We start from the raw sequence: 25,283 nt of genomic DNA, 5'->3' as shown, positions 1-25,283 counted from the left end.
AGCATGAAGAAGCAGTGTAAAAACAAATGGAGGGGGGATGTCAATGTAAATATTCCGGGTGGCCATGTGATTAATTGTTCATCAGTCTTATGGCTTGGGGGTAGAAGCTGTTAAGGACCCTTTTGGTCCTCGACTTTGCGCTCCGGTACCGCTTGCCATGCGGTAGCAGAAAGAACAGACTTGGGTGACTGGAGTCTTTGACAATTTTTTGGGCCTTCCTCTGACACCGCCTAGTATATAGGTTCTGGATGGCAGGAAACTTGGCCCCAGTGATGTACTGGGCCGTACGCACTACCCTCTGTAGTGCCTTACGGTCAGATGCCGAGCAGTTGCCATATCAGGCGGTGATGCAACCGGTCAGGATGCTCTCGGTGGTGCAGCTGTTGAACTTTTTGAGGATCTGGAGACCCATGCCAAATCTTTTCAGTCTCCCGAGGGGGAAAAGGTGTTGTTGTGCCCTCTAGATGTCTTGGTGTCGATGTGTTTGGACCATGATAGTTCGTTGGTGATGTGGACACCAAGGAACTTGAAACTTTTGACCCGCTCCACTTCAGCTCCGTCGATGTTAATGGGGCCTGTTCAGCCTGCCTTTTCCTGTGGTCCACGATCAACTCCTTTGTCTTGCTCACATTGAGGGACAGGTTGTTGTCCTGGCACCACAGGTCTCTGACCTCCTCTCATCGTTGTTGGTGACCAGGCCTACCACTGTTGTGTCATCAGCAAACTTAATGTTGGTGTTGGAGTCGTGTTTGGCCATGCTGTCGTGGGTGAACTAGGAGTACAGGAGGGGACTAAGCACACACCCCTGAGGCGCCCCCGTGTTGAGGATCAGCGTGGCAGATGTGTTGTTGCGTACCCTTAACACCTGGGGGTGGCCCTTCAGGAAGTCCAGGATCCAGTTGCAGAGGGAGGTGTTTAGTCCCAGGGTCCTTTGCTTAGTGATGAGCTTTGTGTGCACTATGGTGTTGAACGCTGAGCTGGATTCAATAAACAGCATTCTCACATAGGTGTTCCTTTTGTCCAGGTGGGAAAGGGCAGAGTGGAGTGCAATTGTGGATCTGTTGGGGCGGCATGCGAATCGGAGTGGGTCTAGGGTTTCCGGAATGATGGTGTTGTGAGCCATGGCCAGCCTTTCAAAGCACTTCATGGCTACCGACGTGAGTGCTACGGGCGGTAATCATTTAGGCAGGTTACCTTTTCTTCCTTGGGCACTATTTCACCCGCTAAAACCTACCCCCATCCCAAGTTGGATTGTCATCCCAGTGACTAGCAGACCACCCCTGTCCACCTGGATCCTAGGGCCTTTGAGAGATTGGGACCTATCCTTTCAAAAGAGCACAGTGCCATCCACAGAATAGAAGCAGATTTACTGGCAAAAGCATTTCCAATGCCCTCACCTTGATTGTATTGTATACAGTTATTGAAAAATATATATACAGTGCATTCTGGAATTATTCAGACCCCTTCACTTTTTTCACATGTTATGTTACAGCCTTATTCTGTTAAATAAATAATAATACAGATTTACAAAGCATGTTTCTAGCACTCAAGCACACTTTGCAATGGTACAACAGCACAGTATTTTTGCATTATTTATTAACTGATTATGCACACTCACACTTCATTTGCTCACACACACACACACACACACACACACACACACACACACACACACAGAGAGAGACTACACACACTCACATACAATCATCTGTGGCGTACAGCAAGTCAGCCACCAGGGAGAGACTCGTCGAGGTCTGGTGACAGACGGCGTATACATCACGAGGCGATGGCTCCATCTGCTGGACATGCCAAGTCTCGACGGGTTCTCCGGCTAGGACTAATTGGGGCTGATTGGGAGTTGGTGAGTAATCAAGGGCTGATTGCTCACCAGCTGTGCAAGGCCCATAAAGCTGCCAGAAGGGCAGCACACAGGAAGAGAGTGGGGGAAGAAAGGACTCCTGTATAGTTGGGGACAGTTACAGAGGTAACAGGAGTGAGTGCAGTTTTGATCCTGGCTGGATATAGCAAGACCCGGAGCCCAGAAGACGGTATCCCGGAGAGGGTCTCATGGGGGAGACCTATCCTTTTCTTTTTGATTTATTATTTAAATAAGCACCCTTGAAACCGAGCTAATCCTACTTTGTCCGTGTCTGATCTGTGTAAAAGTCTTGACCAAACCCCCTGGTCTGCCACACATCATATATCCTGATGCCTAGTCACCTTACCCCTATACATACAGTGAGTTTCAAAAGTATTGGGACAGTTACAAAGTCCTGAATGAATCATGAATAATGATGAGTGAGAAAGATATTTATGCCTCTAACTTTCTCACTCATTATACAGGATTCATTCAGGATTATCCATAAATATGGTAGCGCCCACAATAATGTAGAAGTGTTTTGAAACATTCGATTCTTATTTACAGTACAAGTGACCATGCATTTTTTTGGGACACAAAATAATCTGAAACACAACCAAAACAAACAGCAAATGCATCCAACAGAGTCGCAAGCTTGATATAGTCATTGCGTGCTATTAAAATGGGACCAAATGCTTAACATTTTACTACACGTAAGTGAATTTGTCCCAATACTTTTGGTCTCCTAAAATGGGGGGGGGGGGACTATGTACAAAAAAGGCTGTAATTTCTAAACAGTTCACCTGATATGGGTGAAAATACCCTACAATTTAAACTGACAGTCTGCACTTTAACCTCACAGTCAGTCATTGATTGTATCATTTCAAATGCAAAGTGCTGGAGTACGGAGCCAAAACAACAACAAATGTGTCACTGTCCCAATACTTTTGGAGCTTGATGTATCTACCCCTACCACTCCCTGCACATTGTAAATATGGCATTGTAGATATGGTACTGGCACTGACCCTGTATATAGCTTACTTGCTTACTCGTGTTCTAATTTCTATTTTTCGTCTTTTTTTATTCTACTTTATACATTTTTATAGTACTGCATTGTTGGGAAAGAGCTGGCAAGAAAGGCATTTCACTGTATTTATGCACGTGGACTATAAAACATGAACCTTGAAAACATCAAACAAGAAATGACAAACCGACAATATCTACTGGGATAAGTGAGTAAGGAGGCAGGGGGTAGAAGTTCTGATTGGAATCTGGCCAGAGCCTTTTATCCAGAGCTCATGTTTATCCAGAGCTCTCGCTGGAAACGAGCCCAACCTCCCTGTCCTTGTGCTGGCGTTGCTCTCTACCCAGCTCCCTCTGGACACGCTCTAACTCACTCAACTGTACATGCACACACTGAAGGTGCAGGGCCCGTCTCTGACGGAGCAGCCTGAAAGGAAACGGGTTCATGTCGCTGAATGCAATGGTCGTCAGTCTCCTGTGGAGGGAAGGAAAAAGCAGTGTGTGATGTGTATATCGGTATATTTTTACGCTTATGTTGTCCAGTCACACACTATAAGTATATAGATATATATATATATATAGAAGTATATAGAAGTATTTTCAGTCCTGTTGACAAGTTTTGACAAATTGGTGGGAATTGTATTAAATGGTTTTGGGGAGAAGAACAGTCTCTATAACCAGGTTTCCATCCAACCATTTAATGCGGATTAATTACCTGAGACATACTTGAGAGAATGGCGCCGAAGGAGATGGCTGCTGTTTCACGATCCCGTATCCAATTGTGCTACTGTGTATGTTTTTTTGCTTTATTCGTAACTTATTTGTACGTAATGTTTCTGCCACCGTTTCTTATGACCGAAAAGAGCTTCTAGATATCAGGACAGCTATTACTCACCAGTACTGGAGGAATACTTTTTCTTCAACGAGTCGAACGGGAAGGATTTACTTCAGATGCCTGACAAGGCCCTCATCCCCATCATTCGCAGGAGAAAGAGACAGCGGTATCGAGGACGAAGTTCCGGGTGTCTTGTAAGGATCTGTCGCCAAGAGGGTAATCTACCTTTACCATCAGTCCTATTAGCCAACGTACAATCAATCGATAATAAAATAGACAAACTACAATCATGTATATCCTACCAACGGGACTTTTAAAAACTGTAATATATTATGTTTCACCGAGTCGTGGCTTAACGACGACATGAATAACATACAACCGGTGGGTTTTAAGCTTATTCGACAGGATAGAACAGCGGCCTCTGGTAAGACAAGGGGTGGCGGTTTATGTATATTTGTAAACAACAGCTGGTGCACAAAATCTAAGGAAGTCTCAAGGTTTTGCTCACCTGAGGTAGAGTATCTCATGATAAGCTGAAGCAAGAGCGTATGTACATACCCCAACCAGAAGCCATGGATTACAGGCAACATCCGCACTGAGCAAAAGGGTAGAGCTGCCGCTTTCAAGTAGCGGGACTCTAACCCTGAAGTTCATAATCCCTCTATGCCCTCCGACGAACCATTAAACAGGCAAAGCGCCAATACAGGACTAAGATTTTATTGTACTACACTGGCTCTGATGCTCATCGGATGTGGCAGGACTTGAAAACTACTACAGACTACAAAGGGAAGCACAGCCACGAACTGCAAAGTGACACGAGCCTACCAGACGAGCTAAATTACTTCTATGCTCGCTTCGAGGCAAGTAACACTGAAGCATGCATGAGAGCATCAGCTGTTCCGGACGACTGTGTGATCACACTCGCTGTAGCCCATTTGAGTAAGACCTTAAAAAAGGTCAACATTCACAAGGCCGCAGGGCCAGACGGATTACCAGGACATGTACACCGAGCTTACGCTGACCAACTGGCAAGTGTCTTCACTGACATTTTCAACCTGTCCCTGACTGAGTCTGTAATACCAACATGTTTCAAGCAGACCACCATAGTCCCTGTGCCCAAGAACACTAAGGTAACCTGTCTAAATGACTACCGACCTGTAGCACTCACATCTGCAACCATGAAGTGCTTTGAAAGGCTGGTCATGGCTCACATCAACACCATTATCCCGAAAACCCTAGACCCACCCCAATTTGCATACCGCCCTAACAGATACACAGATGATGCAATCTCTATTGCACTCCACACTGCCCTTTCCCACCTGGACAAAAGAAACACATATGTGAGAATGCTTTTCATTGACTACAGCTCAGCTTTCAACACCATGGTGCCCTCAAAGCTCATCACTAAGCAAAGGACCCTGGAACTAAACACCTCCCTCTGCAACTGGATCCTGGACTTCCTGACGGGCCAGCTCCAGGTGGTAAGGGTAGGTGACAACACATCCACCATGCTGATCCTCAACACGGGGGCCCCTCAGAGGTGCGTGCCCAGTCCCCGCCTGTACTCCCTGTTCACTCATGACTGCATTGCCAGGCACGACTCCAACACCATCATCAAGTTTGCCAATGACACAACAGTGTAAAGCCTGATCACCAACAACGATGAGACAGCCTACAGGGAGGAGGTCAGAGACCTGGCCATGTGGTGCCAGGACAACAACCTCTCCCTCAACGTGATCAAGACAAAAGGAGAGGATTGTGGATTACAGGAAAAGGAGGACCGAGCACGCCCCCGTTCTCATCGACGGGGCTGCAGTGGAGCAGGTTGAGAGCTTCAAGTTCCTTGGTGTCCACATCACCAACAAACTATCATGGTCCAAACACACTAAGGCAGTCATGAAGAGGGCACAACAAGATTTGTCATGAGACTGAAAAGATTTGGCATGGGTCCTCAGATCCTCAAAAGGTTCTACAGCTGCACCATCGAGAGCATCCTGACTGTTTGCTTCACTGCCTGGTATGGCAACTGCTTGGCCCCTGACCACAAGGCACTACACAGGGTAGTGCGTATGGCCCAGTACATCATGGGCCAAGCTTCCTGCCATCCAGGACCTCTATACCAGGCGGTGTCAGAGGAAGGCCCTAAAAATTGTCAAAGACTCCAGCCACCCTAATCATGGACTGTTCTCTCTGCTACCACACGGCAAGCGGTACCGGAATGCCAAGTCGAGCTCCAAAAGGCTTCTTAACAGCTTTTACCACCAAACCATCAGACTGCTGAACAGCTAATCAAAGGGCTACCCAAACCCCTCTTTTACATTGCTGCTACTCTCTGTTTATTATTTATGCATAGTCACTTTAACTCTACCTACATGTACATATTACCTCAATTACCTCGACTAACCGGTGCCCCCGCACATTGACTCTGTAAACGTAGGTAGAGTGACCCTGTATATATCCTCACTATTGTTATTTTACTTCTGCTGTTAAATATTTGTTACTTTTATTTTCTATTTTTTACTTAACACTTTTTTTTCTTAACTTCTTAAAGTGTTGTTGGTTAAGGACTTGTAAGTAAGCATTTCACTGTAAGGTCTACACCTGTTTTATTTGGAACATGTGGCAAATACAATTTAATTTGATTTGAAAAGAAGTCATGACAGGCCTGATGGAATTAGTACATTTGTGGGTAAAATGTTCTAACGTTGACAAAACAAAATATGCTACACAAGGGTGGATCATTTTTTGGTCTGTGAAATTTGTGACAATTGCTGTGGAAACACCTTTATGCGCAAATATTGATATAATAACCATCATTCGAAGTAAGCGTAGAATCAAGGGTTAATATGTAATGTTGTAGACCTACCACCACCACGTGGAAAAGCATCAAGAGTATATAGGCAGATTAAATAAATTATGAACTTCACATGGTGGTTAAGTGCATGTAATCATGCACATGTCCAATAAATAGACAGTTTATTTTTTTTATGCTGAGGACATGATCGTTGCTTGGCTGCCAATTATTAAATAAAATGATCTTGCTCTTTCATATATTGTACTGTTCTAACTCTAAGCTGTAGGAGTGTATGTTGAGTTAAACAGTCAGCTACACTCTTATCAGCACTTAGCCCTTCAAGGAACAGGCAGGTGTTGTCTTTTGACAGGTTTAATGCTGAAAAGTGTGAAACTGCAAATCCATATATAACAATCTATGCAAATCACTTTTAAGCTAAGCTAGATGGAGCTAATGAAACTAAACACAATGCTAATACCTGTAATGGCTATGCTAGATGACCATGCAATTATTTTGAATGAGGGCCATGCTACAATTGCTAGCGATTTTCAAACGCATACAAAAGTTGTATGAAGTTACATATTTCTCAAAATAATGATACACATGTAAAGATAACATTAGAATTATGTTTACCTGCTGATAGTGCCACTATAAGGGCCAAAAACAAAGGGATGGAAATTGATAAATAGCAGTTAGCCTGAACACTGCAAGGTATTGTGTACAACTGAGTTCACTGTCACATTTTTCTTCTATGGTAAAAACAGGAAGTGAAATGATGACAATCACCACTAGGTGGGGACAAACTGAAATTAATATATTAAAAGGTTGCAATACATTCCCCACCTGGCATCTTTTAAGATGCCACTTCTAACATATTTACATAAACTTATCTTCAGGGGACAAGAGAAGGACGATATCTGAGATGGGTGTTGAGAAGGTCTTGGAGACATTGTGTCGGGTTACTTTAATTTCCACCTTCCTGACCATTCCATCTTTACTCAGAAGAGCCTTCACAATGACTCCCATTGGCCATTCATTTCTTCTTGCCTGAATGTCCATCATCAGAACAATGTCTCCTTCCTTGAGGTTGGGTCACTTGCTTTCTGATGGCTTTGCAGCGTGTTGTGGTATTCATTGCACCATCTGGCCCAGAATATGTCCACCAGTACCTGAACACTTCCACAGTTGCTGAAACAGGTTTCTATTTATAAAAAATAAAAAATAAATGTACACATACATTCTACAGTGCAGACTGTTGGTCACAGATACCTTGTTGGTCACAGATACCTGTATCTGTTGGTCACAGATACCTTGAAAAAATACCTTTAAAAAAGTAGGGGGCGTGGATCAGAAAACCAGTCAGTATCTCGTGAGCAGCCCGACATCTCCTTTGCATAGAATTGATCAGGCTGTTGATTGTGGCCTGTGGAATGTTGTCCCACTCCTCTTCAAAGTGCAAAGTTGCAGGATATTGGAGGGAACTGGAACACACTGTCGTACATGTTGATCCAGAGTATCCCAAACATGCTCAATGGGTGACTGTCTGGTGAGTATGTAGGCCATGGAAGAATTCTGACATTTTTTGCTTCCAGGAATTGTGTACAAATCCTTGCGACATGATGCCGTGCATTATCATGATGAAACATGAGATGATGGTGGCCGATGAAGGGCACAACAATGATCTTGTCAGGATCTTGTCACGATATCTCTGCGCATTCAAATTGCCATCGATAAAATGCAGACAATATTGCCACTCATATTTGCCACATCTTTACTTTGAGCCTACTAGAAAGTGTGTGCCCTCAGGCCTGGAGGGAAGCTAAAGTCATTCCACTTCCCAAGAATAGTAAAGGCCCCTTTACTGTCTCAAATAGCCGACCAATCAGCCTGTTACCAACCTTTAGTAAACTTCTGGAAAAATAGTTTTTGACCAGATACAATGCTATTTCACTGTAAACAAATTGACAACAGACTTTCAACACACTTATAGGGAAGGACATTCAACAAGCAAAGCACTTACACAAATGACTGATGATTGGCTGAGAGAAATTCATTATAAAATGACTGTGGGGGCTGTCTTGTTAGACTTCAGTGCAGCTTTTGAAAATATCGATCATAGTCTGCTGCTGGAAAAACTTATGTGTTATGGCTTTACACCCCCGGGTATAATGTGGATAAAGAGACGCTTGTCTAACAGAACAGAGGGTGTTCTTTAATGGAAGCCTCTCAAACATAATTCAGGTAGAATTAGGAAATCCCCAGGGTAGCTGCTTAGGCTCCTTGCTTTTAAAATGTTTACTAACACATACCACTGACTGAGAAAATCAGTGTCTATGTATGTGAAAGACTCAACACTATACACGTCAGCTACTACAGCGAATGAAAAGACTAACACTTAACCTGTTAGGGCTAGGGGGCAGCATTTGCACGTCTGGATAAAAAAAATGTACCCGATTTAATCTGGTTACTAATCCTACCCAGTAACTAGAATATGCATATACTTATTATATATGGATAGAAAACACTCTAAAGTTTCCAAAACTGTTTGAATGGTGTCTGTGAGTATAACAGAACTCATTTGGCAGGCAAAACCCTGAGACATTTTCTGACAGGAAGTGGATACCTGATGTGTTGTATTGACTTTAAACCTATCCCATTGAAAAACACAGGGGCTGAGGAATATTTTGGCACTTCCTATTGCTTCCACTAGATGTCACCAGCCTTTACAAAGTGTTTTGAGTCTTCTGGAGGGAGATCTGACCGAACAAGAGCCATGGAACGATGATGTCCCATTAGACACCTGGCGCGCGAGTTCATGTTGGGTACCCTCGTTCCAATACGTTATAAAAGAGTATGCATTCGTCCACCTTGAATATTATTCATGTTCTGGTTAAAAAAGGCCCTAATGATTTATGCTATACAACGTTTGACATGTTTGAACGAACGGAAATATATTTTTTCCCCTCGTTCATGACGAGAAGTCCGGCTGGCTTAGATCATGTGCTAACAAGACGGAGATTTTGGACATAAATGATGAGCTTTTTTGAACAAAACTACATTCGTTATGGACCTGTGATACCTGGAAGTGACATCTGATGAAGAGAATCAAAGGTAATGGATTATTTACATAGTATTTTCGATTTTAGATCTCCCCAACATGACGTCTAGTCTGTATCGCAACGCGTATTTTTCTGGGCGCAGTGCTCAGATTATTGCAAAGTGTGATTTCCCAGTAAGGTTATTTTTAAATCTGGCAAGTTGATTGCGTTCAAGAGATGTAAATCTATAATTCTTTAAATGACAATATAATATTTTACCAATGTTTTCTAATTTTAATTATTTAATTTGTGACGCTGACTTGACTGCCGGTTATTGGAGGGAAACGATTTCCTCAACATAAGTGCCATAGTAAAACGCTGTTTTTGGATATAAATATGAACTTGATAGAACTAAAAATGCATGCATTGTCTAACATAATGTCGTAGGAGTGTCATCTGATGGAGATTGTAAAAGGTTAGTGCATAATTTTAGCTGGTTTTATGGTTTTGGTGACCCTGTCTTTGACTTGACAAAACATTACACACAACTCTTGTAAATGTACTGTCCTAACATACTCTAAATTTATGCTTTCGCCGTAAAACCTTTTTGAAATCGTAAAACGTGGTTAGATTAATTAACCTCTTGGGGCTAGGTGGGACGCTAGCGTGCCACCTGTGGTGCACTCCATCAACAGCAGGTGCATTTCAAGAGCGGCAAATTTGAATCCAAATAAATGTCAAAATTCAAATTTTTCAAAAATACAACTATGTTACACCATTTGAAAGGTAAACATCTCCTTAATCTAACCACGTTTTACGATTTCAAAAAGGTTTTACGGCGAAAGCATAAATTTAGAGTATGTTAGGACAGTACATTTACAAGAGTTGTGTGTAATGTTTTGTCAAGTCAAAGACAGGGTCACCAAAACCATAAAACCAGCTAAAATGATACACTAACCTTTTACAATCTCCATCAGATGACACTCCTAGGACATTATGTTAGACAATGCATGCATTTTTAGTTCTATCAAGTTCATATTTATATACAAAAACAGCGTTTTACTATGGCATTGATGTTGAGGAAATCGTTTCCCTCCAATAACCGGCAGTCAAGTCAGCGTCAGAAATTAAATAATTAAAATTAGAAAACATTGTTAAAATATTATATTGTCATTTAAAGAATTATAGATTTACATCTTTTGAACGCAATCAACTTGCCAGATTTAAAAATAACCTTACTGGGAAATCACACTTTGCAATAATCTGAGCACTGTGCCCAGAAAAATACGCGTTGCGATACAGACTAGACGTCATGTTGGGGAGATCTAAAATCGAAAATACTATGTAAATAATCCATTACCTTTGATTCTCTTCATCAGATGTCACTTCCAGGTCTCACAGGTCCATAACGAATGTAGTTTTGTTCAAAAAAGCTCATCATTTATGTCCAAAAATCTCCGTCTCGTTAGCACATGATGTAAGCCAGCCGGACTTCTCGTCATGAACGAGGGGAAAAATATATTTCCGTTCGTTCAAACATGTCAAACGTTGTATAGCATAAATCATTAGGGCCTTTTTAACCAGAACATGAATAATATTCAAGGTGGACGAATGCATAGCCTTTTATAACGTATTGGAACGAGGGTACCCAACATGAAGTAGCGCGCCAGGTGTCTAATGGGACATCACCGTTCCATGGCTCTTGTTCGGTCAGATCTCCCTCCAGAAGACTCAAAACACTTTGTAAAGGCTGGTGACATCTAGTGGAAGCAATAGGAAGTGCCAAAATATTCCTAAACCCCTGTGTCTTTCAATGGGATAGCTTTAAAGTCAATACAACACATCAGGTATCCACTTCCTGTCAGAAAATGTCTCAGGGTTTTGCCTGCCAAATGAGTTCTGTTATACTCACAGACACCATTCAAACAGTTTTGGAAACTTTAGAGTGTTTTCTATCCATATATAATAAGTATATGCATATTCTAGTTACTGGGTAGGATTAGTAACCAGATTAAATCGGGTACATTTTTTTTATCCAGACGTGCAAATGCTGCCCCCTAGACCCAACAGGTTAAGGAGATGTTTATCTTTCAAATGGTGTAAAATAGTTGTATTTTTGAAAAATTTAAATTTTGACATTTATTTGGATTCAAATTTGCCGCTCTTGAAATGCACCTGCTGTTGATGGAGTGCACCACGGGTGGCACGCTAGCGTCCCACCTAGCCCATAGAGGTTAACAAAGAGTTGCAGTTAGTTTCAGAGTGGGTGGCAAGGAATAAGTTAGCCATAAATATTTCTAAAGCTAAAAGCATTGTATTTGGGACAAAAACATTCACTAAACTCTAAACCTCAACTAAATCTTGTAATAAATAATGTGGAAATTGAGCAAGTTGAGATGACTAAACTGCTTGGAGTAACCCTGGATTGGCCACGCAGTCATGGGTGAACAGGGAGTACAGGAGAGGGCTGAGAACACACCCTTGTGGGGCCCCAGTGTTGACGATCAGCGGGGTGGCGATGTTGTTTCCTTACCCTCACCACCTGGGGCATCCCGTCAGAAAGTCCAGGTCCCAGTTGCACAGGCGGGGCCGAGACCCAGGGTCTCGAGCTTAATGACGAGTTTGGAGGTAGCTGATAAATTACCATTTTTATAGGAGTGATTAAAACATGATAAAAGTAGATCTTTGAGTAGATAAATAATTGTTTAACATTCAACTGGTATGCCATCCAGCCCTGGAGAGTTCCCTGGCCTAAAGGCTTTAATTGCATCAAGTTCCTCCTCTGAAATTTACCCCTCAAAAAAGTGTTTCTGTACAACTGTTCATTTTACACTACTATTCAGGAAATCCTTACTTACAGTTAAAACCTCTTCAGCGTCTGATCCCGTTCGTGGGATCAAAATCCAGCGAAAAATCATATCGCCAATTAGCATTCAAAAAAATCATATATATATTTTTTTTTATTAATATATATATTATTTTTTTTATAGATACACCTCTCCTGAATCGACCCACGTCGTCCGATTTCAAAAAGGTTTTACAGGAAAAGCAAATCATTAGATTATGTTAGATGAGTCCATCGTAAAAAGCAGCAACATAGCCATTTTCCGACCAACCACTTGCATCACAAATAACCAAAAACAGCTAAATGCAGCACTAACCTTTTACAAACTTCATCAGATGACACACCTAGGACATCATGTTATACAATGCATGCATTCTTTTGTTCAATAAAGGTCATATTTATATATAAAAACAGCATTTTACATCGGCGCGTAACGTTGACTATTTTCCCCTCAAATGTGTCCCGGGAAACAGCGCATAATTCCATTTATTACTATTCGAAAACGATTTTTTAATTTATATTGTCAATCTAACATTTATAGATGAATATCTCTTGAGAACACCTGTCATACCAGATTTTAAATTAACTTTACTGGGTAATCACACTTTGCGATAAAAGGAGATGCGATACACAGAAAATGAGCTAATAAACCGAGCTCGGCGCCATCTTGGAACAATCGCATGTCACATCTCATCTTGTATAATATTGTCAATAATCGCCTACCTTTAGTTGTCTTCATCAGAAAGCACTTCCAGGAATCCCAGGTCCACAACAGATGTATTTTCGGTCTAAAAAGTCCATCATTTATGTTCCATTAGCTTTCTGTTGTTAGCGCGTCTGAATGCTGTATCCAAATACTCTGCCGGGCGCGGCACAGCCGTTTCGAAATGAAACGTTTTTTTCCCATTTAGGTTCGTTCAAACATGTCAAACGTTGTAAAACATTAATCTTCAGGGCCTGTAACACCAAGAGAGCCAATAAGATTTGAGGGGGATGATTTCATTGTGTTTCAAACCGTTTACAAAGGTGGGGGTAGACATGGCCGCCGGCGTCATAATGGTGATGGCCCATCCCCTGTGACCAATTTCCAACGCGTCTCATTCACTGAGTTTCGACTGTATAAGGCTCAAACCACTGTGAAAAGACTGGCGACATCTAGTGGAAGCAATAGGAAGTGCTCACTGAACCATTGTTAACGGTGTGATTAATAGGGAAAGATGAGAAGTCGAGTCCACAATTCTGAATTCCACTTCCTGTTTCAATCGGTCTCAGGGTTTTGAATGCCATATGAGTTCTGTTATACTCACAGACACCATTCAAACAGTTTTAGAAACTTTAGGGTGTTTTCTATCCACAAGTATGAATTATATGCATATCCTAGCTTCTGAGTTTGAGTAGGAGGCCGTTTAAAATGGGCACAAATCTTTTTTTTAAATCGCTGTAGCGCCCCCTATCCTAGGCGACCGTCAAGAGGTTAATGGCACAGTCAACTTAGTGTATGTAAACTTCTGACCCACTGGAATTGTGATACAGTGAAATAATCTGTCTGTAAACAATTGTTGGAAAAATGACTTGTGTCCTAACCGACTTGCAAAAACTATAGTTTGTTAACAAGAAATGTGTGGAATGGTGGAGAAATTAGTATTATTGACTCCAACCTGAATGTAAATTTCTGACTTAAACTGTTAATAAAGTTTTTAGATAAGTATTCAGACCCTTTGCTATGAGATTCGAAATTGAGCTCAGGTGCATCCTGTTTCCATAGATCATCCTTCTACAACTTGATTGGAGTCCACTTGTGGTAAATTCAAGTGCATGTCATAGCAAAAATCAAGCCATGAGGTGGATGGAATTGCCCGTAGAGCTCCAAGACAGGATTGTGTCAAGGCACAGATCTGAGGAAGGGTACCAAAATATTTATGCAGCATTGATGGTCCCCAAGAACACAGTGGCATCCATAATTCTTAAATGGAAGAAGTTTGGCACCACCAAGAATCTTTCTAGAGCTGGCCGCTCGGCCAAACGGAACAAGTCTTAATGTCCTTGAGTGGCCCAGCCAGAGCCCAGACTTGAACCCGATCGAACATCTCTGGAGAGACCTGAAAATAGCTGTGCAGCGACACTCCCCATCCAACCTGACAGAGCTCGAGAGGATTTGCATGGGAGAAGAATGGGAGAAACTCCCTAAATACAGGTGTGCCAAGCCTGTAGTGTCATACCCAAGAAGACTGTAATTGCTGCCAAAGGTGCTTCAACAATGTACTGAGTAAAGGGTCTGAATACTTACGTAAATGTGATATTTCAGTTAATTTTTTTTGCAACAATGTCTAAAAACTTGTTTCTGCTTTGTCATTATGGGGTATTGTTTGTAGATTGATGAGGGGAAAAAACATAATACATTTTAGAATAAGGTCTGAATACTTTTTTAATGCACTGTATATTATTCTTAGGGCTAGCTGGACAACATCCGCTGAAACTGGAGGGGGCGCAATTCAAATAAATAATCATAGAAATTATGGATATTAAACACTTAGGTACATACATGTGTCTTACATCGGTTGAAAGCTTAAATTATTGTTAATCTAACTGCACTGTCCGATTTAGCTATTACATCAAAAGCATGCTATGCGATTGATTGAGGACGGCGCCCTTCATCAAAATATTTTTACACCGGCACAGGTTTCACAAATTCACAAATAGTGATTAAATATTCACTTACTTTTTGAAAATCTTCCTCTGATTTGTCATCCAAAGGGTCCCAGCTATAACACGTAGTGTTGTTTTGTTAGATAAAATCCTTCTTTATATCCCAAAAAGTCAGTTTAGTTGGCGCCATCGATTTGAGTAATCCACTCATTCAACATGCAGAGAAAAGAATCCGAAAATCTACCCCTAAATTTTGTTTCAACAAGTCAAAATATGTTTCCATTTACTCCTCAGATACCCTAAAATGTAATCAAACTATAATATTTCTTACAGAAAGAAGTATGTTCAATAGGAAACCGATTTCGTTTTGGAAGTTACAAGCCTGAAACCTTGAACATAGACTACTGACACCCTGTGGAAGCCAAAGGAATTGCATCCTGTGAGCTAGAATTCAGTGTGCCCCTATACTTTCCATTGTAAGAGCATAGTCACTCTCCAAAAAAAAATATTACGCTTGGTTTTTCTTTGGATTTTCTCCTGCCATATCTATTGTGTTATAGTCTCCTACATTATTTGAACATTTCAACTCATCCCAAAACAAAGAAAACCCCTTGAATAAGTAGGTGTTTCCAAACTTTTGACTGGTACTGTAGACTAATTAGCCAAATCATGGGTTGACAAGCTCAACTGAAGCTCAATCGTACTTCCAAGATGGCCTGCTTGGACAGATCATGAACCATGGTCAGCTGGGTTGTGTTCCGTCGGGACATACTTCCAATGCTCTGGTTGCGTTGACTGTCTGATGAGTTGTACTCGGTTGTTCACATACACATAAAATCTTTGAGTTTGATTATATAAGTATCCTAACACCACTTTGATGCCGATGTGGAATGTGATCCTATCTAGTTTCAGGTCCATTTCTTCCACAATGAGTTTGGCGTTCTCTACAGCCAAGACGGCAGCACACAGGTCCAGTCTGGGAACGGTGAGCTCAGGTAGAGGAACCAGCTTGGCTTTGCCAAAGACGTCTTTTCTGTCTTCGCCTGTGGTATTCAGGTAAGCAACTGCCACTATTGCCTTAAGACATCTGAGAAGACAGATAGTTCTGTGCTTTAAGCTTTTGAAGTGGAGAAAGATGCATAGGTTAGTGGAACATGTAACACCTTGAGTTCCAGCAGCAGCAAATCTTGGGATTTTTTCCCAGTCTTCGTACTTGACCTCGGGGAGGGGGTTATCCTACTCTGTGTCTTGAGAGGAGAGTTCTCTTAGAAACAGTTTTCCTTGAATCGTCTGGGGTAAGGAATCCTAGCTGTTCACTGTTGAAAAGCACACCTTAAGATCTTCTGCCTCTCAGGAACTTGGATTGTAAATGTATCTGACATGATGTTCCAGCTCACTTCCAGGCTGTGCTGGACAGGAAGATCATCCAAAGAGCGATCCAGGTCTTTGAGGTCTTTGGCCCGATTTTCTCAGGGGAAGGAATTCATCACTTCTGTTTTGTTTGAGGCCATCTTGTGAAGCCTGAGGTTGGAGAGTTTGAGCATGTTCTGGGCTCTTTGTAGAACATCAATGGCCTCAGCCTCTGTGGGAAAGAACTTAACCTGTTGGGGATAGGGGGCAGTATTTGCATGGCCGGATAAAAAACGTACCCGATTTAATCTGGTTACTACTCCTGCCCAGTAACTAGAACATGCATATAATTGATTTGGATAGAAAACACCCTAAAGTTCATAAAACTGTTTGAATGGTGTCTGTGAGTATAACAGAACTCATATGGCAGGCAAAAACCTGAGAAGATTCCTTACAGGAAGTGCCCTCTCTGACCATTTCTTGGCCTTCTACACTCTCTTTATTGAAAACTGAGGATCTCTGCTGTAACGTGACACTTCCTACGGCTCCCATAGGCTCTCAGAAGGCTGCAGAACGGTGAATGATGACTTTGTAGCCCATGGCTGAAAAACAGTAGCGCATTTGGATAGTGGTCGATCAGAGAAAAATGAGACTGGGGGCGCGTGCACGAGCCGACACCATGTTTTTATTTTTTCGTCTTTGAACGAAAACAGGGTTTCCCGGTCGGAATATTATCGCTTTTTTACGAGAAAAATCGCATAAAAATTGATTTTAAACAGCGGTTGACATGCTTCGAAGTACGGTAATGGAATATTTAGAATTTTTTTGTCACGAAACGCGTCGGACCCTTCGTCACCCTTCGGATAGTGTCTTGAACGCACGAACAAAACAGAGGATATTTGAACATAACTATGGATTATTTTGAACCAAACCAACATTTGTTATTGAAGTAGAAGTCCTGGGAGTGCATTCTGACGAAGAACAGCAAAGGTAATCCAATTTTTCTTATAGTAAATCGGAGTTTAGTGAGGGCCAAACTTGGTGGGTGTCAAAACAGCTAGCCCGTGATGGCGAGCTATCTACTCAGAATATTGCAAAATGTGCTTTTGCCGAAAAGCTATTTTAAAATCGGCCATAGCGATTGCATAAAGGAATTCTGTATCTATAATTCTTAAAATAATTGTTCTGTTTTTTGTGAACGTTTATCGTGAGTAATTTAGTAAATTCACCGGAAGTTTGCGGGGGGTATGCTAGTTCTGAACGTCACATGCTAATGTAAAAAGCTGGTTTTTGATATAAATATGAACTTGATTGAACAAAACATGCATGTATTGTATAACATAATGTCCTAGGATTGTCATCTGATGAAGATCAAAGATTAGTGCTGCATTTAGCTGTGGTTTGGGTTTATGTGACATTATATGCTAGCTTGAAAAATGGGTGTCTGATTATTTCTGGCTGGGTACTCTGCTGACATAATCTAATGTTTTGCTTTCGTTGTAAAGCCTTTTTGAAATCGGACAGTGTGGTTAGATTAACGAGAGTCTTGTCTTTAAAATGGTGTAAAAGAGTCATATGTTTGAGAAATTGAAGTAATAGCATTTCTAAGGTATTTGAATATCGCGCCACGGGATTCCACTGGCTGTTGAGTAGGTGGGACGATTTCGTCCCACATACCCTAGAGAGGTTTTAAGAGCGTCATCCACATAGAAGTCTCTCTCTATGAAGTGTCACGCACCTCCTATTCCTTCGCTGCCTTCTTCAATCCAAAGATTACCGGAGACATGGACTCTCATGCGGTATTCAACCACTTCTTTGTTGAGATCAGTGTTACGGTACCATAAGAAACGCAATACATCTCAGTGGTCTTCATGAACCACAAAACAGTGGAACATCTGTTCTTTGTCTGTTGTGATGGCGACAGATTCCTTCCTGAACCTGAGGAGGACCCCTAAGAGGCTGTTGTTGAGGTCCGACCCAGACAGCAACATATCATTCAGGGACACTCCATCAAACTATGCACTTGAATCAAACACCACATGGATCTGTCTGGGCTTTTGGGGGTGGTACACACTAAAGTTGGGGATATACCAGCATTCTTTACCCTCTTCAAGTGGTGGCGCCAACTCTCTTCTGCATAAACTCAATGAAATGAGCTCTCATGTTGAGTTTCTTTTCAAAAGTGTGTCGAAGTGACATGGGTTGTTTGTTGGAGTACGCTCTGTTGTTTGGGAGGAGTATTCTGGAATGGCACAGGGGCAACCCAACTGTTGGTGTCATCTTTGAAGAATTATTCTTCCATCATCTGCAGGAAGGTCATATCCTCGACAGATGGTGCTTGCTGGTTGTCGTCCTCAGTTCGGCAGAAGATGGTATCTCCTAGGCTTTCTTCAGTGAGTATAACTGGTGAGCTTGGCATGTGAATCTGTGGAGACTAATCTTTTTGCTGGCTTCTCAGGCCGAAGTTCTCCTTCACTCTAACATGATATCCAATTGGTAGTTACGATCTTGTCTCATCGCTGCAACGGGCTCGGGAGAGGCAAAGGTCGAGTCATGCGTTCTCCAAAACATGACCCGCCAAGCCACGCTGCTTCATAACACCTGCTCGCTTAACCCAGAAGCACCAATGTGTCAGAGAAAACACTGTTCAACTGACAATTGAAGTCAGCTTGCAGGATTCTGGCCCACCACAAGGAGTTGCTAGAGCACGATGAGCCAAGGAAAGCACCCCTGCCAAACCCTCCCCTAACCCGAATGACACTGGGCCAATTGTGCGCCACCCTATTGGAACCCCGGTCACGGCCGGCTGTGACACAGCCTGGGATCGAACCCCAGTTTGAAGTGATGCCTCAGTGATGTGGTGCCTTAGACCACTGCGCCACTCGGGAGGCCCAGAGCACTAACTTCTGTTGGCTTGTGAGCACTGCCGAGGCACACATGGCCTATGATGACCATTCCCAAATCTAGATTATTGGCATAGGGGGCACTGTGGGGTCCATTAGACTGTTTGCGGACCTGCAGGATGTCTCTTCCCAATAGGAGCAGAATGTCAGCAACTGGGTCGATGGTGGGGGGGAGGATCTCGTCAGCTATTGAGTTTAACTGACAATGATGGTATGCAGCCCTGTTGTCCATAATCTAAATGCACTTTATCAGGGTAGGGAGCGGGAGACTGGTCTTTCCATCTGCAGACTCCATAACGTAGCCATAGGCTCTTTTCCAAGCTGTCTTGGCTACTCCTGCACAGGTTTTCAAGGTGTAAGGAGCTGTAGTTCCCTGAATGTTAAACATTTCAAAGAACTTTATCCTGGCAAGTGACATGCTACTTTGGTCATCCAAGATCGCATACATCTTCTTGAGTTCTTTGCAATGGCCATTGGGATACACACTCACCAGGCAGATATTTGAGCTGGATTTGCCATCTATGTCTGCACTGCATACTTCAGTGCACTTGGATGTGACAGATGGATGGTGACCAGGTAACTTTCACTGGGGCCTCACAGTCCTTTGCCTGATAAGAGGTGGATACACAGCAGTGGACATATATGAGATTCTCCTTGAGGAACTTCTTGTGGTCATTTAAAACCATGTTTCTGAAGCCTCTACAATTCTTCAGTAGGTGATGCTTGTCATGGAGATACTATCTGGTCCATCTGACTTGTTTGCCTTGTTTGCTTTTGGGGAAGCATCTGATGATGTCACATTCATTTTATGTACAGAGAGAGCCGTTCTTAAATTGGAGAAACCTGCCTTCTCATTCTTGTGAATAGCCTCAGGGAGGGGGAGGGATACACTCAAAGTCCTTGAAGAAAGTGAAAGGGGGAAGGATACACCATACTCTCTCTTGGACTTCGACCCTTGAGACATCATTTGTCCTGAAGGTAGAAGGGCAGCTTCTTCACAATGGGCTGCACTCCTTTTGCAGTGTCAAGGTAAGCTAAGCCTGGTAGGTATCCATCTAGCTTTGCTGCAATCAGCTCAAGTAGAATGTCAGCGATCTCTTGAAGCTTTTCTATCTTTAAGTATCTTGGAAAAGTGTTCTACTTTCAGTAAGAGAGCTCTCTCTATGGCCTCTGTTGAACCATATGTTTTCTCCAGCCTTTCCCAGAACATTGTAATCCCAAGTGTAGGATTCCTAATGTTCACTGATTTGATCCTGAGTGTGTGCTCATTTGTTCCTTTCCTTAGCCACTTAATAAGAAGGTCCATCCCTTCACTTGCTGTGAGCTCAAGACCGTTGATTGCGTTGAGGTCGGTGGACTTCCAGGCGTGGAAGTGCTCAGGGAGTTCATCAAACATAATAAGTCCTGAGGAAACCAATAGATTTTTATTGAGAAACCTGGCAAGATCAGTGATAGCACTGTTAGGGTCATCCGTAGTATGGGCTCTGTGTGATGATCTGGTGGGGAGAGAGCTGTACTGTTGTGTGTAGCATCTCTGGTGTGGTGATGCTCCATTGAGGATGGGCGTGCTGTTCTCTTCTCTGGTAAAATGCAACAGACTCATGGCTCGGTTGCTGGGTGCTGGGACATATCAGTGCTTAGGTTGACTGGTCGAGGTGTGCTGTCTGGTTGAGGGTGTGGCAAACTTCTTCCTTTGTCTCAGAAAGTTTGCTGAAGGCGACTTGGAATGACTGGTAACATATTCCTCTGTTCTTTGGAGAACACTGGCTTGGAGGGAAAGGTACTCTATCTATTTATTATGTTTGACGACTCCTAGATCTGCTGCCACTGCCTCCAAGACAGCAGCCTTGGCTATAGCAACCTCAGCTTCTTTTTCCTGCTTTACAAGTGTAACTTCAAGATGGCGTCTCTCTATTTTGAAATCTATTTCTCTTTGGGAGTAGGCTAATCTGGCTTTAGCTGCCTCAGCTCTTGCTCTAGCATTGGCTGCGGCAGTACTTGCATGTGAGTTCAGATGAGCAGGATTACTTGCTGGAGTGAGAGGAGATGGACCCAGGGTCGATACCCTCTTGCGAAATTGTTGTCAGACGGAACATCTCTATTGCTAGCAGGATCCATTGAAGTAGTGAGGACAATAGGAAGTGTCTGGCTACTGTAGTCATTTTGGCACTCTTGCAGGTACAGGTCAGTTGAGGTAATTTGTACATGTAGGTAGGGGTAAAGTGACTAAACAGGGTGTAGCAGCAGTGTAAAAACAAAGTGGGGGGTTGTCAATGTAAATAGTCTGGGTGGCCATTTGATTAATTGTTCAGCAGTCTTATGGCTTGGGGGTAGAAGCTGTTAAGGAGATTTTTGGACCTAGACAATACTGCTTGCCATGCGGTAGCAGAGAGAACAGTCTGACTTGGGTGACTGGAGTCTTTGACAATTCTTTGGGCCTTCCTCTGACACTGCCTAGTAAATAGGTCCTGGATGGCAGGAAGCTTGGCCCCAGTGATGTACTGGGCCGTACACACTACCCTCTGTAGCGTCTTACGGTCAGATGCCAAGCAGTTGTCAGGCAGGGATGCAGCCGGTCAGGATGCTCTTGATGGTACAGCTGTAGAACTTTGAGGATCTGGGGACCCAACCCAAATTGTTTCAGTCTCCTGAGGAGAAAAGCTGTTGTCGTGCCCGCTTTATGACTGTCTTGTTGTGTTTGGACCATGATAGTTTATTGGTGATGTGGACACCAAGGAACTTGAAACTCTCCACCCGCTCCACTACAGCGACTGAGGTGATATAATCCACAATGCCATTAGATGAATCCCTGAACATATTCCAGTCAGTGCTAGTAAAACAGTCCTGTAGCGTAGCATCTGCGTCATCTGACCACTTCTTTATTGACCGAGTCACTGGTGCTTCCTGCTTTAGTTTTTGCTTATAAGCAGGAATCAGCAGGATAGAATTACGGTCATATTTTCCAAATGGAGGGTGAGGTAGAGCTTTGTACTCATCTCTGTGTGTGGAATAAAGGTGGTCTAGATTTTTTTTCTCTGGTTGCACGTGACGTGCTGGTAGAAATGAGGTAAAACGGATTTAAGTTTGTCTGCATTACCGTCCCCGTCAACTATCAGTACCACTTCTGTATGAGCATTTTCTTGTTTTCTAATGGCCTTATACAGCTCGTTGAGTGTGGTCAAAGTGCCAGTGTCAGTTTGTGGTGGTAAATCGACAGCTACGAAAAATATAGATGAAAACTCTTGGTAGATAGAGTGGTCTACAGCTTATCATGAGGTACTCTACCTCAGGCGAGCAATACCTCGATACTACCTTAAACTCTTACATCTAGACGTTCCGCTAGCGGAACACCTGCTCCAATATCCAATGATAGGCGTGGTGCAAATTACAAATTCCTCAAAAATCCCAAAACTTCAATTTTTCAAACATATGACTATTTTACACCATTTTAAAGACAAGACTCTCCTTTATCTAACCACACTGTCCGATTTCAAAAAGGCTTTACAGCGGAAGCAAAACATTAGATTATGTCAGCAGAGTACCCAGCCAGAAATAATCAGACACCCATTTTTCAAGCTAGCATATAATGTCACAAAAAACAAAACCACAGCTAAATGCAGCACTAACCTTTGATGATCTTCATCAGATGACACGCCTAGGACATTATGTTATACAATACATGCATGTTTTGTTCAATCAAGTTCATATTTATATCAAAAAACAGCTTCTTACATTAGCATGTGACGTTCAGAACTAGCATTCCCACCGAACACTTCCGGTAAATTTACTAAATTACTCAAGATAAACGTTCACAAAAAAACATAACAATTATTTTAAGAATTAGAGATACAGAACTTCTTTATGCAATCGAGGTGTCCGATTTTAAAATAGCTTTTCGGTGAAAGCACATTTTGCAATATTCTGAGTAGTGAGTAGCTATTTTGACACCCACCAAGTTTGACACTCACCAAACTCCGATTTACTATAAGAAAAGTTTGCTTACCTTTGCTGTTCTTCGTCAGAATGCACTCCCAGGACTTCTACTTCAATAACAAATGTTGGTTTGGTTCAAAATAATCCATAGTTATATCCAAATAGCGGCGTTTTGTTCGTGCGTTCAAGACACTATCCAAGGGTGACGAAGGGTTAAGTGCCCGATGCGTTTCGTGACAAAAAATGTCTAAATATTCCATTACCATACTTCGAAGCATGTCAACCGCTGTTTAAAATAAATTTTTATGCTATTTTTCTCGTAAATAAGCGATAATATTCCGACCGGGAGTCGTTGTTTTCGTTCAAAGACGAAAGAATAAAAACATGGGGTCGCCTCGTGCACGCGCCTCCAGTCTCTGTTCTCTGATCGACCACTATCAAAATGCGCTAATGTTTTTCAGCCAGGGCCTGCAAAGCCACCATTCAGCTTTTTGCCGCCTTCTGAGAGCCTATGGGAGCCGTAGGAAGTGTCACGTAACAGCAGAGATCCCCTGTTTTGGATAGAGATGATCAAGAAGGCCAAGAAATGGTCAGACAGGGTACTTCCTGTACAGAATCTTCTCAGGTTTTGGCCTGCCAAATGAGTTCTGTTATACTCACAGACACCATTCAAACTGTTTTAGAAACTTTGGAGTGTTTTCTATCCAAAGCTAATAATTATACGCATATTGTAGTTTCTGGGCAGGAGTAATAATCAGATTAAATCGGGTACGTTTTTTATCCGGCCGTGAAAATACTGCCCCCTATCCATAACAGGTTAATATTAGACGTCGCGCACCAGCTGTTATTGACAAATAGATACACACCCCCACCCCTCGTCTTATCGGACGTAGCTGTTCTGTCCTGCCAATGCACGGAAAACCCAGCCAACTGTATGTTATCCGTTAATGCCACCATAAGGGACAAAAACGAAGGAATGGACGTGTATAGATAGCAGTTAGCCTAGACACTGCAAGATATTGTGTACAACTAAGTAACTTCCTGTCACATTCTTCTTCTATGTTAAAAACAGGAAGTGCAATGACAATGGTAATTACAACAATTACCACTAGTTGGGGACAAACTGAAATAAATATATTTAAAGGTTCCAGTACATATATCGTCATATTGTAATAACCTACCCTGTCCACTTTATCAGCGAACTCTTGTCTATAGAGACAATGCGCCAAAACCAGAGTGGGCAAGTTTACTAATTAGGTAGAGGTGAAAATGCGGTGGAAACACATTGAACTACTGTTTTTTTATTTGGTACATGGCAATTAAAGCTGGAATCCGTAATGGTGAAACTGCCATCTCCGTTTGCGATATTACAATGAAGAAATTTCTACAAAACAACAAACACAGTTTTTCCCTCTTGGAAATTATTACACGCGCGATAGCTCAGTTTGTATTGCGTTTTTTTTTACCACGATGAAATAATAACAAATGTGCTTGGACGAACAGTGGTGCCATTTCCCCTTATGTGGATTTCAGCTTTAAGCGCTAAAGTGCTTTTAATGTGCACTAATGTCATCACGTAGAGCTTTTTATCTGTACCAATTCAGTTTGATGGAAACACACCTCTGGTGGGAAAATGTGCATATTATTTTTAGAATAGTCGCACGGAAATCTGCCACCAAATGGATGGAAACCTAGCTACTGAGATCACAAATAAAAGAAAAATGACTGACAAATTAATTTATCACAAGGAAATTAACATTGTATTTTGTTGCACTACTGCAGTTGGTTAAATTGCCAATCAATCAAATTGTCCTTCATTAGATCTATAGAAGAGCTTAGGGGATAACGTATCTACCTGCTGTCTGTGATGGTTCTGGTGATGAAACGGAGGTACTGGTAGATATCCACACTATGATGAATCTTCAGAATGTCCTCTTCTGTGTATTTGAAGAGCGCCAATGCATAGCGAAATATCACCTGTAAAAATATGTGATAAAATATGATGTCCATTAAGTAGTATTATTTCTTGCTACTATGACAATAGTGAATAGAAATCAA

At 42.2% G+C, this 25,283-nt stretch overlaps 1 protein-coding gene across 3 annotated transcripts in view; it reads right to left on the bottom strand.

Annotated features, from left to right (window-relative positions):
* Positions 1–1,048: 1,048 nt before the first annotated feature.
* LOC106602801 (TBC1 domain family member 2A) overlaps positions 1,049–25,283 on the bottom strand; it is a 47,738-nt gene continuing 23,503 nt past the window's right edge. For 2 of the 3 annotated variants that reach the window (XM_045716798.1, XM_045716799.1), the window contains exons 12-13: positions 25,081–25,202; positions 1,049–3,356 (exon numbers count right to left, since the gene is read on the bottom strand). In XM_045716798.1, coding sequence (XP_045572754.1) covers positions 3,161–3,356; positions 25,081–25,202 — 318 coding nt within the window. In that variant the 3' untranslated portion in view covers positions 1,049–3,160. Of the gene's footprint in view, positions 3,357–3,776; positions 3,919–25,080; positions 25,203–25,283 lie in introns of all 3 variants that reach the window. The other variant, XR_006769590.1, reaches the window with a different exon arrangement.

Source organism: Salmo salar, chromosome ssa04 (assembly GCF_905237065.1).
Source record: "Salmo salar chromosome ssa04, Ssal_v3.1, whole genome shotgun sequence".
Taxonomy (NCBI): Eukaryota; Metazoa; Chordata; class Actinopteri; order Salmoniformes; family Salmonidae; genus Salmo; species Salmo salar.
This window is presented reverse-complemented; position numbering and strand designations above follow the sequence as displayed.